Consider the following 13,599-nt stretch of genomic DNA (forward strand, 5'->3'; position numbering starts at 1 on the left):
TCAAAAGCCATTCTTAATGTATCCTACTTTTCCTTACTGCTTTCATGCAGTTGAACTTTCTGACATCCTTCATCTCTGTATTATGTCTGAAATTCCCTGCACTGTATAGGGCCTATGTATTTATTTATTTATTTATTTATTTATTTATTTATGTTTTTCGAGACAGGGTCTCTCTGTGTAGCCCTGGCTGTCCTGGAACTCACTCTGTAGACCAGGCTGGCCTCGAACTCAGAAATCCACCTGCCTCTGCCTCCCAAGTGCTGGATTAAAGGCATGCGCCACCACCGCCCAGCTGTATAGGGCCCTTTTTATGCTCTATTATGACACTACCTAACCTCCACAGAGCCTATACGTGTTACAATATTTTACTATGGTAGGTGAGTTCGCAATCTCAGTGTGGTCTCACAAATACACACGTGGATGGTGTCCCGCTATTAGGTTCTGTGCGCTGAGAAGCGCAGTGATGTGGGGTAGTGACCGCCTTCCTTGCCACTCGAGTGGGAATGCTGACCTCCACTTTTAGCTAAAAACTGAAGCAGGAAAAGTTCCATTTGCTTTAGTGTAGCTGGTCTCTGTTCAGCTGCTTGCCATCATTGCCGATTGCTGGAGGCATGCCTTCTGCTGTGATCACAAGTGTTTGTAAACAAGCAATCTGTTAATTAAGTTCCAGCCTGTGTTGTGAGACCCAGGGCAGCACTGCTAAAAGCAGCCTCTTTCTGAATGGGAATTTCAAAGTAGAAGCCTTTTAGTTTGTTGTTGGGGTAGTTTTCTTTCTTTCCTTCTTTCTTTTCTTTTCCTTCCTTCCTTCCTTCCTTCCTTCCTTCCTTCCTTCCTTCCTTCCTTCCTTCCTTCCTTCCTTCCTTCCTTCCTTCCTTCCTTTGGTAAGCTTATTATTATTTCTTTTTCTTTTCTGTTGCTGGGGTTGAGCTCAGTACTTCAAACCATTTCCTGAAGTACACTCCCATGGCACACAGCCTGAAAGCTCACACTATAGCGTGACGTCAACAAATGAAAGTTGTGGTTCATTCCTGCAATGTTCTTAGGCATAGAGTAACAGCTGGTACTATTGATTAAGCACTTACTGTTTGCAAAGGACTGTTTTTAAAGTTCTGTATAAGGCCTGGAGAGTTGGCTCCATGGTTAAGAATTCTTGTAGCCGGGCGTGGTAGCACACACCTTTAATCCCAGCACTTGGGAGGCAGAGGCAGGCGGATTTCTGAATTCGAGGCCAGCCTGGTCTATAAAGTGAGTTCCAGGACAGCCAGAGATACACAGAGAAACCCTGTCTCGGGAAAAAAAAAAAAAGAATGCTTGTAGAATGCTTGTTGCTAGGGTCTGTACCCAGTGTCCATATGGCTTACCATCCAAGTAACTCCATCTCCAGGGATCCAGTGCCCACTTCTTCTCTAGCTCCAGAACACACATATGATGCAAATGAATATATGCCAGCTAAACTCTCACAAATAACTCTGAAAGAAATTGTAAAGTTCTGAACCAATTTACCTTCTACTACTAATATGCTAGATCTTACCTCGTGTGTAGGCTTCAAGTCAATTCTGTGAAAACTGGACTTAGTTATTATACATATTATATTATATTATATTATATTATATTATATATTTCTCAGACTAGGGAGTAGAAGGCTGTGCCTTTAAGTCACACAGTTTGGGAGTTGCTGAGACCAGAGTTCAGATTCAAACATTCTAAGTCTAGAGATGTCCTGGTATACTGTACAGACTGCTTCTCAGAATTGGAAATTATACAGGGACATGGAGGTGTCTAGATTCCTAAGGAACTCCACCTTTTGGCTGAGTTTAATGTCCAAACAGCGGTTCCACTGTATATAGACTATACAGTGATGAGTATAGAGTAGGGAGGGGTGCTTGGGCTATATAGCATTCTGAGGGAGGCTGCTTGCTTCTGCTACCCAGGACTAGTATCTGGGAGCTGCAGGAGGGCCTGGAACCCTTTCTAGGTCCAGATATGTCTTGTTTTTGTGTCCTCAAGACTTAGGCCTATGGAAGATCAACAAATGTAGTCATTAATTCTAGGCTTTTCAGTGTGGTACCTACTGGCCACCTGTGACAGAATTGATGTCTTGGAAACAAATATATGTTTCTTTTTATTTTAAAATATGGCTAATAGGAAGTAGGAGACTATATCCTTGTCTAATTATGTGTCCACTGGGGAATAAATGTTGTGAATGAGGCCACGAAGCCGCAGAGATGAGTTTATGATGGAGGATGTGTGGCCTGGATCCTAACTCAGTTCTCTTTCTAGCACAAATCCCATTAGTAGATGTAAATTTCCCAAAATACTCTGTACTGAGAGCTTAGTTTCCCCCTCACCCCCCCGCACTCCTCCCCACATCTTCCTGTGTTTATATATGTATAACTCCCCTTTTTCTTTGTCTTTTTTTTTTCCATCACAGCTGTTAAGCTTTCTTCGTGAAAGGGTAATTCCAGAAGCTTCAGGATAAATGAATGAGCTGGTATCCAGCGTACCGGGAAATAGCATGTTAAGTTTTCTATACATAGGAGGGAGTTGATGAAAACCATATGACAAAGTATAAGAAAATAAAGCAAAACCCATCCTATGGAAGTTAGACACGGCAACCCAACAGGAGGAAGAGAGTCCCAAGAGCAGGCACAGGAGTCAGAGACCCTGTCGTTCTCACAGTCAGGAGTCCCATAAAACACTAAGCTGAAAGCTATGATACACACACAGAGGACCTGGTGCAGACCGGGTAGGCCCTGTGCCTGCTGTTTCAGTCTCTGAGCTTGTATGCATTGCTTGCTGAGCTGACCCGGAGGGCGTCCTCCTCTGGTGTCCTCCATCCACTCTTACGGTCTTTCCTCCTCCTCTAGCTCTGGGTTCCCTGAGCTCAAGGGAGGAATTTACAGAGATCTCCCGTTTAGAATGTCTCTCTCCACATAATGTCTGGCTGTGGGTCTCTGCATCTGCTCCCATCTGCTAGTGGAGGAAGCCTCTCTGATGAAGACTGGACAGCCTCACTGACCTATGACGACAGCAGAATATCATTAGGAACCATGTTATTGAGTCTCTCGGTCTCTCTCTCTCTCTCTTTAGATTTAGAGTTTTGTTGGTTTTATTATAGCTCTCTGGGCTATCTAGTCTGTTTCTTGGTTACTCATGCAGTATTGGGTATGGGTTCCTGCTGTGGACTAGGCCTTAAGTCACATCAGACATTGGCTGGCTACTCCCACAAGTTCTGTGCCACCATTGCCCTAGTATGTTTTGCAGGCAGGACAGATTGTAAGTCAGAGGTTTTGTGGCTGGGTTGGTGTCCATGTTTCTTCTTTGGTAGCCTGCAGAGTACCTTCCCACACCAAAGAGACTAGAACAACAAGGGCTTCTGTAGCCACATTGTTTTTTTCTATCTCCCTAATCTGTTTCTATAGACATTTTTCAGATTTTATTACACTTTGAGTTTGGGGGAGACAAGCCCTTTACTGATGTGGTGTCATAGATAGCTGGGTTATTTTATTGCCTCCGTACAGGATTTATGTCATGCAATCCTTCCAGATCTGCATGACGTATAGGCTGTGCTATCCTGCTTTTACAGTTATGAATTCTAAGGTTAGAATGGTAAAGGTCACGAAATTGACATGTGCAGTCTGTAAGACATTTTTGAATAAACATTTACTTTAAAAATACTATGTGAAAAAAACCTAGCATAGGTATCCTGCCACCCCGACCCCTTCCTGCCTGTCCCCTTCTCTCTCCTTTCCTACCTTGCTTCTGAGACACAATGCAGCAATGAAGTGTTAACTTTTAGCCTGGGCTGATGTCAAGCTTTGGTTCATTCTTTTGAGAGCTGAGATTGCGGGTGTGTGCTTCCATACCTGGCTGATGCTGTTACCATTCGAAAAGACACGCCCTTAATAGTTTTCATTCAAAACAAAACAAAACAAAAAAAACAAAAAACCCAATTTTTTTTTTTTTTTTTTTTGGTTTTTTGAGACAGGGTTTCTCTGTGTAGTCCTGGCTATCCTGGAACTCACTCTGTAGATCAGGCTGGCCTCGAACTCAGAAATCTGCCTGCCTCTGCCTCCCAAGTGCTGGGATTAAAGGCGTGGGCCACCACTGCCCAGCACCAAACCAAATCTTTTACCCAAAGTTTCAGAATCCCTTAACTTGCTCTATGCCAGTGCCATTGATCTACCGTCTCATAGGCTCCAGGTAAGAGATCAGCTTCACCCCTCCAAAGACAGTTTTAAGTACACCATCTCTGTCACAGGGCCAACTTCCTTCTGGACCTGGCATTTATAGCTTAGCGAAGATGTTTTTCTTTTTCAGATTGTTTTTACTGTGGCCGTAGTTCACAGTGGCCGTGTTCTGCAGCTGTTTTTGTGTGCTCTCTGTCTCACTTGTCTGCCTGCTTGCCGTGTTTGTGCATGGTGGCTTGCCAGGGACCTCACATCTCGCTTACCCTCTCTGATAAGTCTCCCTTCTAAATTGCCCAGCGGGTGATGGCAGAGCGAATTCATTTGTTTCTGAGCCTTTGAAAGGGTTTGTATTTTCCATTTTTGTTTTCAGTATTCAGTGAGCTGGTTTGTGTTCTTTTAAGATGCAGGTGATGAAAGGGAAGATGTTTATATCGGAAGCCACATGCCTTGCCCTGAAAACCTCAATGGGTACTGCATCCATGGGAAATGTGAATTCATCTACTCTACTCAGAAGGCCTCTTGTAGGTAAGTTGGCGGCTCATGAGCAGGGCTGAGAGACTTTTTCCATTGGTCATTACTGTCTTATAGACTAAATAGTACCACATAAATTGTGTTGTCTTTAAAATAAACCAACAGATCATCTATACATCGCCCAAACTCTGGCAAGAAATATGCAAAGATAAGAAACAGGCTGCATAAGGGTTTGAAGGCTGTGAGCTTACCATCTTTACGATGGCATTTTAATATTAATTTGCCATATTCCAACGCTATTTTGATCTTTCGACAATCTGTCACAAGGTGGTTGAACGACTGAAGAATATATTACGAATAGAGAAGGGATAACTCAAATAAAACATACACTAAAATAGACTTCTAAAAATAAAGGAGTGGGAATGAGGAGCCAGGTGTGAATTGTGAGAGGGAAGTGGGAATCGTGTCAGTCTTCAGCTCCTGTACTCCAGAGACATTGCATAACTCGTTCAAGGTCAGCAGCAAGTTGGAAATAGAGCTGAGAAGAAAGTAGACCTCAGATTCCCTGACACACAACCTGAGGATTTCAGTGCATTTTGCAGGTGTGTGTGTGTGTGTGTGCATGCATATGTTTGTGCGTTCAAGAGTGTATGTGTGTGCGCATGTGTGATTGTGTGTGTGTTGCTGTTGCTGTCATGAATTGCATGCTGTCTTGTGTCAGGTTAGCCAGGCTGGCTTTCTGCAGACAAGGGGGTGGGCCATTGCTGTCCTTCCATTCACTCCTGCTGCTGAGAGTTGGGCGGGAGCCTGCTTCCCTCTCTTATGCAAAACATCAAAACCTTGGAAGTTGGAAGTTGTTACATTTTTCTTTTTCTGTATCTACCCACAGGGTAGGGACTCAGCTTTGGCCCTGGGTCCTCCTGGATCCCTCTTCTTTAGCTCTCTTCCCTTTCCTCCTGCATAAAGATGAATAGCAGAGCAAATGCTTTCACTGTTAATGGCTGAACAGCTCTTTGTAAAAATCATTGGCTTTTCCCCATTGACAGTTCTCTTTGTCTTTGAAGGAGCTATCATCTCTGTTTCCCACTCCCTCCCCAAACATTTGAAAGCAACAACTATATAAAAGAGAATGGATTGCATAATGCAAAGCACACAATGGATTCTTCGAGTTTGTCACACAGTGGTATAGAAATCTTCACAGAAGTTCAGGTCCTGATGGCTGGGGATGGGGCATCCCACCTCAAGCTGTGGTGCCACTGTCTGTAAGTCCACTCTTGGGAAGGTGAGGCGGGAAGATCATGAGTTCTACACCAACCTGAGCTACATAGCAGACTCCCGACCAGACAGGTCTATATAGTGAGATGCTGTCTCAAAATCCTGCAATCCCAATCCAGAATGGGTGCAATAGTGATGGGTCTGTAGCATGCATAGCTCACTCACTGCGTTTGCTTTGTAGTATTGTAATAAATAGCAACTGGTACTAGACATAAGCCTGTTTTATCAAGGACTCCATTTTGCAAATGACTTTCTTTCTAGCACCTAACCCAGTAAGTCTGCAGTAAATAAATGTCTAGTAATGCAGTGATTATCAGTTCTCCCATCTTTTCCTGAATGGAGGAATTTTGGAAATGGTAAAGAATTTCTTTCCTATGTATTTATTATTCCTAAGAATAATGGCAGCTTGTAATTTTCTATTGTGCATTTACAGCATTTGTAAGAATCAGGCTAAAACATCATGTGCCTATAGTATTAGGCAGGGATGAATAATCACCAGCCACAATCCTTTTATTAGACTAAAATCTAGTGCTATGTCACCATTGATAGACTTAGTTATTCTTTCTGCCAAATTCTGTGGTAATGGGTTGTTAAACTTACATATATCAGGGATCTAGGGACCTTGTCTTCAGGAAATATTTAGTAACCAAAATACAATATGAACAATGTTGCCATTTGCACAAATGCATGAGGCAATTGGAGACTTTAAAACAAACCAGAGTGTACAGAGTCTCCTAGGCTTCTGGCTGTGGTAAAACCGAACAGGAGAGCTCAGAGAAAGAGGTTTTGGGGAAATGCTGTATTCCGTTTCATGTGTTGGTATACTGTGCCTATGGGCTAAGCCGCTCAGGATAGTCGGTTTGAAAACTCATGGGGAAATACAAGTTGGAGAAGTAGGCTTGAGAATAATCCCCTCTAACATCTGTAGTAATCCGTCCAGGCCCCCTGCATCCATCATTTCCTTTATTGATCTCCTGCATCGCCTCTGTTCCTCTCTCGCTTCTTTGTATTGGCACAACTGCAGTCTAGTTCGTTCCTTTCCCGCTGGACTACCTAGCTAACACGGCTGTAGCCATTCCTCTTCTCAGAGTACTGTCAGCACTTCCTGTCTTCCTCACCCGTAGCTGATGAACTTGTTTCCAGGCAAACAAACCGGAGCCGTACGACAAGATCTTCCACAGGCGGCCACTGTAACCCAGTCAGCCTTCCTTCCTCCACATCATATATTTTGATATAAATGTGTTGTACATGTTTATGAGTACTGTACTGCTTCCATGAAGAAACCCATCACACTTATTTTGTAGAAGAACTTGTATTGTCTGGTCTGTCTTTTGTCATTTCTGGTCTGTCTTGAGCCCACTCCAGTAAGCTTTTTTGTCTCCAGCATCCTAGAGAGTGGGTTCTTTGGGGCTAAAGCCACTGGTCATTCTTACTGTTAAATTCACATTCAAGTGGTTGGCACCATTTCTCAGTGTTGTGTGTTCTTTCTTCTCTTGGCTTCTGAGATGAAACTTCTTTTTTCTCTGGTCTCACTGGACATTGCACTCCTGGTTGGCTTCCTCTTTGCTCCCTCACTTCACCGTGTTATAGCACTCCACGATTCCATCTTGTGCTCTTCCCAAGTGACTAGATCCAGTCTCTGGGTCTTTTGTAGAGGGCTCCTAATTACATAAACCCCAGTCCTTTCTCTTGAATCTGAAGTTCTAGTCTGTGGTTCCATTACATTTCCAATGATATCTGGTGCGGTCTCACCTGGACTAAACCGAATCTGCCCCCCTGTGTCCCACAGGCCTAGGTCTACCTGCAACTTTCTCCATCTTATTGAAAGTGGTTGAAACTCTGACTCTTTACTTGTTCAGACAGAATACCACATGCACACCCTCCACCTTTGACCCCTCTCTCTTTCTCTTGTTCCTCCTATCCTAGTTAATTGAGAAGTTGTCTTAATTATTCTATTTCAGGATATAACTTAACCAAAATTTCACTCACAACCATTCTCAGTCCAGACACTATACTCTCATATACATGCATATATAAGTGCGTGCTTGCGTGCTTGTGCAAGATAGCTGGCCTGTAGCTTCCGGGACTTTCCTGTGTCTGTCTATCTCCACAGGCTCTCTGAGTGACACAGGCCACTGCATCTGGCTTTACAGGCATACTGGGGATCTGAACTCAGGTCCTCATGCTTGCGTGGCGAGCACTTTACCCCTTGACCCATCTCCATGGCCTGGATTCTACTCTTTTGTTGCCTTGTTTCTCTAAATGCTTCCTGCATTTGTCCCTGAAACCCAGCAGGCTCTCAGTCAATGTACTGAGTGGATGAGTGCGTGACTCCACGTGTGAAGCCCCGGGGAGTGAATGAGATTCCCAGTGGGCTGAACCCCTGGATCTGCCTTTAGTAACACAAGAAGCAACGGCAACTTAGAACTTTATACTTAGATGCTTGAAGACTATTAAAGTCAGCTGTGGAAAGTAATATCCAGGGGGGGTGACTTGAATGATATGTGGTCTAAAGGTCCTTTTTGATATTCTGATTTTAATCTTTGAATTAAGCCGCTCTGTCTGGGAGCTACGCATCTCGGGTATTGTTATAGCTCTCTGAGGGGCTGTTTTGATTTTACTGAGCTGTGACTTTGAGCCATTAGCCTACCATGAAGGACATTATTTTAAAAGTCCCAGGGGTCTTCATTATGGTGTTGGATTTACTGCTTCTGTGTGGTTGAGAACGACAGTCTCTGTATTAGAAGGTGCCCTCTTTAAATGAGGACCAGAGAAGGGAAGTTCCCCAGAGTTTAATAACAGAAGTAGGTGCTCCTTTGAAATGACTTGTTTGATTTTATTTTATGGAGATTGCTTTTGCTGTCAGTTCTCCTTCCCTCTCCTGTGTCCCTCTCCTCGTCTTCCTCTCCCCTCTCTCCTTCTCCTCTCCTTTCTCTCCCTCCTCCTTCCTCCTCCTCTTCCTCTCTTTCCCTCCTTCCCTATCCAGTTGTGTTAATCCAGTACCACCACAAACAGTTTGAGCACATTTCTGAAATCTTGTGTTCTTTACTCATTGTTGCCAAATCTTCCCATTGGCCTGAGCCTCAGGCAGTTTATTTTCTGTCTCTATAAGTCATCTGTTCTAGACATTTCTTATTCTGTCCTGAGACAAGGTTTTATGTAGCCCAGGCTGATCTTACAGTCTCTATATAGCAGAGGATGGCTTTGAACTCCTGGTCTTCCTGCCTCCGGAGACCTTCTGAGTGTTGGGAAGACAGGTATGCCTAGTATAGATAATACTGAGAATCAAACCCAGAGCCTCATGGATGCTAGCCAAGTGCTCTGACAGCCTAGCCTCATGTTCAGGCCTACTCTGCACATTTCACATAAATGGAATGGTGTAGTATGGTCTTCCCTGCCTGGAAAGCTGTTTCTAAGTCATCAGTATTATAGCTGTCTGTCTTCACTTGGTTTCTTCTTAGAGCTGAGGAACGCTCTGCTCTGAGCCTTGGATCCCATGTTTACCTCCAGCTGACAGCTGATGAACACTGGGTTTATATACACGTTTTTTACAGTTTTGAGTGCAACCGCCCTGAGCGCTTATGTTTATGTGCGGACACATGCTTTGATTTACTTGGGTAAATGCTTAGGAGTGTAATTACTGGGTCCAACGCTAGCCCTGTTTAACTTTTCAAGGACTGCCAGTCTGCTTTCAAAGCATCCTTCCCATCTCTGGTCCTCTTCAAGGTCTTCACTAGCATTTGTAGACACCTTCCTTTCTGATTCAGGCAGGGCTGTGGGTGTGTGGTGCTAGCCCACTGTGTGTGCTTAGTTTTGGGTATGTGATGCTAGTCTAGTGTGTGCGCTTGTTTTTGTTTGTTTGTCTGGCTTTGGGGCAAGTTCTCGTGTTTCACAGGTAGTCTTTGAACTTGAAATCCCCCTGTCTCAGCATCCTGAGTGCTGGGATTTCAGGTATGTGCCACCATATATGTCTCTTTTTGGCCACTTGTATATCTTCTCTGGAAAATGGAGTTCAGAGCCTCTGCCCATTTCTTAATTAGTGGGTGATTTTTTTTTTTTTTTAGGATGCATGTTTTAAATTAAGTTTTACTTAGTTATTTTTAAAATATCGTGTGTGTGTGTGTATGTGAGAGAGAGAGTGTGCGTGTGCGTGTGCGTGTGCGTGTGCGTGTGTGTGTGTGTGTGTGTGTGTGTGCCTGTGGAGGTCAGCAGACCTGTGGGAGGGAGTCAGTTCTCACGTTCCACCTTGTGAGGTAAGGCTCTCTTGTTTCTTCTGTTCCTGCGCTGGGTATTCCAGGCCAGCTTCTGGACAGTTCAGTCTCCACCTCCCATCCCCCTCCCCCCATCCCCATCCCTTCCTTTCCCCATCTCCTTGTATGACAGATTACAGATGTGAACCACTGTGTCTGCCTTTTCCCCCAGGGATCAAACTTGGATCATCAGGTTTATGTAGCTGTAGCCGACGCTCTGTCTCCCCAGCCACTTACTAGTGCTTTATGTGTTATGAGTACAAGTCTCGTGTCAAGTCTGTAATTTGCAGTTTGTCATTTTCCTTTGGTTAGGGCTGCCTTTTCCCTTTGACCAATGCCTGTAACCACGAGGATCTTAATTTTGATTTATCCCAGTTTATCTTTTTAGTTTTTTTGTTCTGGTGTCCTGTCTAAGAAATTATTGCCCAGTCCCGGGCTTGTGAAACTTTGTATGCGGGTTTGTTTCTAAGAGCTTCTTTATAGCTTTAGCTCCTATACTCGGGTGTGTGACCCGTTGTCTTAGTTTGCGTTCCATTGCTATGATAAAAGCACCCTGATCACAAGCAGCTTGGGAAGGGAAGGATTTATGTCATCTTAGACTTGCAAATGTCACAGTCCTTCACCGAGGGAAATCAAGGCAGGAACCCAGAGGCAGGAACGGAAGCAGAAGCCATGGGGTAACTTTGCTTACTGGCTGGCTTTCAGGTTTGTGTGCAGCAACCTTTCTTGTACCTCGCATGTCTACGTGCCGGGGAATGGTACTGCCCACAGTAGGCTAGGCTCCCACATTGATCAACCATTAAAAAACAAAAGCCACACAACTTGCCTACAGGCCAGTCTGATGGAGGCACTTCCTCAGTTGAGGTCCCATCCACCCAGATGACGAAACCAACCAGCACATCCTCTGGTTACTTTGGGGTTTGCAAGGAAGAAGCTCAGCTTCATTACGTGTACCCCAGTTTCTCAGGATCGTTTTTGAAGACACTGTTCCTTTTCCACCGGCTCACCCTAACACCTCTGTCAAACAGGTTAACCAACCATAGGTGTATGCTTTACCTCTGGCTTCTCTGTTTAATTCTGTGGCCAATGTAGTGCCTCTTTTGAATTTTCTGAGGTCGAGAACTCAGTGCAGATCTTCCTGGCAGGCATCCATGAGCCCCAGAGAGAGTGTGCAAGCCCACGTCACCCTGGCCTCCCCTGCTGCCCTGCACCCAGGTTTTCCCTTGTTTGCATTTTACCGTAATGCTGATTTAAAAGCTTTCAAACCAAGGGTGGGACAGCAGTAAGTGCACACACGGTGCCCTCACCTGTCAATGCTTTCAGTCCTGTCAGCCTAAAATAGGAGTCTTTCTTCTGATAAATATCTTAAGTGTGTCCCTATCAGATGATCAGCCCAGCTGATGAGAGTGTCTTTATATTTACCTTTATTCGATAGTCTGTGAGGTTAGCATCCACTCGGCTGCTTTGCGCCGTTTGTTTAATAACTTGTTTTCATCTCCCCTGCACACTAAGTGTTTATGCTGTTCACACTGGAGAGTGTCTTGAGTATAGTTTGGTGCTGTGTCCATAGAATTGTACATGTTTCCTCCTCTTTATTCAGTGATCTTATTCCCAGGCATCTATCCTAAAGAATAGGTCTAACTGGAGAAGGGCACTTTCATGGGGTTCTTTCTCTATCCATTTTCTCAGTGTGAAATCTGGAGACAACAGATGCATCTCAGACCGGATAAGCTAGTTCTTACAAGGCTGTGATTCTAGTTTAAACAATGGTGATAAAAACAATCTGGTAACTTCAGAAGTGGTCTGATGAGTATGAATGAGGTTGTTCCCACTCAGAACAGACGTGAAAAAACATGCATTTCCCCCATGGCAGTGAACTCATAAAACCTGACAAAATAAAAAAAAAATTTCTTTCAGGTGTGGCAGTGCATACTAATATCTCAGCTCCTGGACGCTGGTTCTAGGCCAGCTTGGGGTACATAATGAGACCTTGCCTCAAAAAACAAACACACAAAAATGAAAAACAAGAAAACCCCTCATAGTCGGGTGTGGTGGTGCACGCCTTTAATCCCAGCACTTGGGAGGCAGAGGCAGGTGGATTTCTGAGTTCGAGGCCAGCCTGGTCTACAAAGTGAGTTCCAGGACAGCCAGGGCTATACAGGAAACCCTGTCTTGAAAAACCAAAAAAAAAAAAAAAAAAAAAAAAAAGAAAAAAAAAGAAAAAGAAAAAACGAAAAAAAAGAAAGAAAGAAAGAAAGAAAACCCCTTATGTACTCAAGTGTCTGTGATGCGTCCAGCCATAAATGAGACATCTGAATCACTCCCCTTGCTCAGGGATCAAGGAGCATGGTATAAGAGAGGGTAGAAAGATGTACGAGCCAGAGGTTGCTGAACACTGGAGTGGACAGTGCCCTGTGGACATAGCAGGTTCACTGCTCTGTGAACTCACAGCAGCTGTGGCTCCCTGCACAAAGACATGCACAAGACCAGTCCAGTCAATGATCCAGCATAGAGAGGGGAGGGGCTCAGGAGCCACCACCCCTAACTGAGCACTGTTGACATTGATGGCTATAGGAGAGGGAGAATCTCTCCCTTTAGGGGTATATGGTACCCGGTAAGTGGACCCTGTTCCAGTGGATGCTCTCATACTTGTGTGTGTGCAGCACAAATTAAACCAAATGGATTATTAAGAAAAACGGAAAAAGGACATGAGGTTGGGAGGGGGTGGGGTGGGATAAATCTAGAAGTTAGGGAGAAGAACTGGTGAGGGTGAGCATGATCAAAATACATTGTCTGCATGTATCGAAGTCTCAAAGAATAAGAATAGTATATGAACAATGTCATTCTTACAGGGATTGCTTTCTTCCCCTCCCCCCCATTGCAGATGTGAATCTGGTTACACTGGACAGCACTGTGAGAAGACGGACTTTAGTATTCTCTATGTAGTACCAAGTAGGCAGAAGCTCACCCATGTTCTTATCGCAGCCATTATTGGAGCAGTACAGATCGCCATTATAGTAGCAATCGTCATGTGCATAACAAGGTAGGTGATGGCATAGGATTCGCTCTTTAAACTAGACATTGATAGTTGTAAATCAGAGAAAACCCTTAAAGCGCTATTACTGAGCTAGAGCCCTTATGGGTGCCAGTCCATTGGCACAGTTCTACTGTCTACTAGACAGAATTTCCACGTGGGTCTGACTCCTCCCTGTCTCGCTTCTTTAGAATATGTGTAGGAACTCATTTCCAGAGTTAGAGACGTAGCTGAGTTATAGGCAGAGGAGGTGTGAGAACGGACCATGCAGTCAAGGAGGCTAGAGGTCTTCGAGCTGTGCACTGTGACTGCTGACTTCAGGGAAAGTGGTTGCCGCAGAGTTTTTGGAATTTTCTGTACATTCACAGAAGAGCATGAC

At 44.3% G+C, this 13,599-nt stretch overlaps 1 protein-coding gene across 4 annotated transcripts in view; it reads left to right on the forward strand.

Moving 5' to 3' along the window:
* Tmeff1 (transmembrane protein with EGF-like and two follistatin-like domains 1) overlaps positions 1-13,599 on the forward strand; it is a 78,062-nt gene that overhangs the window by 60,633 nt on the left and 3,830 nt on the right. For 2 of the 4 annotated variants that reach the window (XM_006537837.2, XM_006537838.1), the window contains exons 8-9: positions 4,598-4,715; positions 13,071-13,229. In XM_006537837.2, the coding sequence (XP_006537900.1) occupies positions 4,598-4,715; positions 13,071-13,229 (277 nt within the window). Of the gene's footprint in view, positions 1-4,591; positions 4,716-13,070; positions 13,230-13,599 lie in introns of all 4 variants that reach the window. The other 2 variants (NM_001356272.1, NM_021436.3) reach the window with 1 other exon arrangement.

The sequence above is a fragment of the Mus musculus genome, chromosome 4 (genome assembly GCF_000001635.26).
Source record: "Mus musculus strain C57BL/6J chromosome 4, GRCm38.p6 C57BL/6J".
NCBI classification, from domain to species: domain Eukaryota; kingdom Metazoa; phylum Chordata; class Mammalia; order Rodentia; family Muridae; genus Mus; species Mus musculus.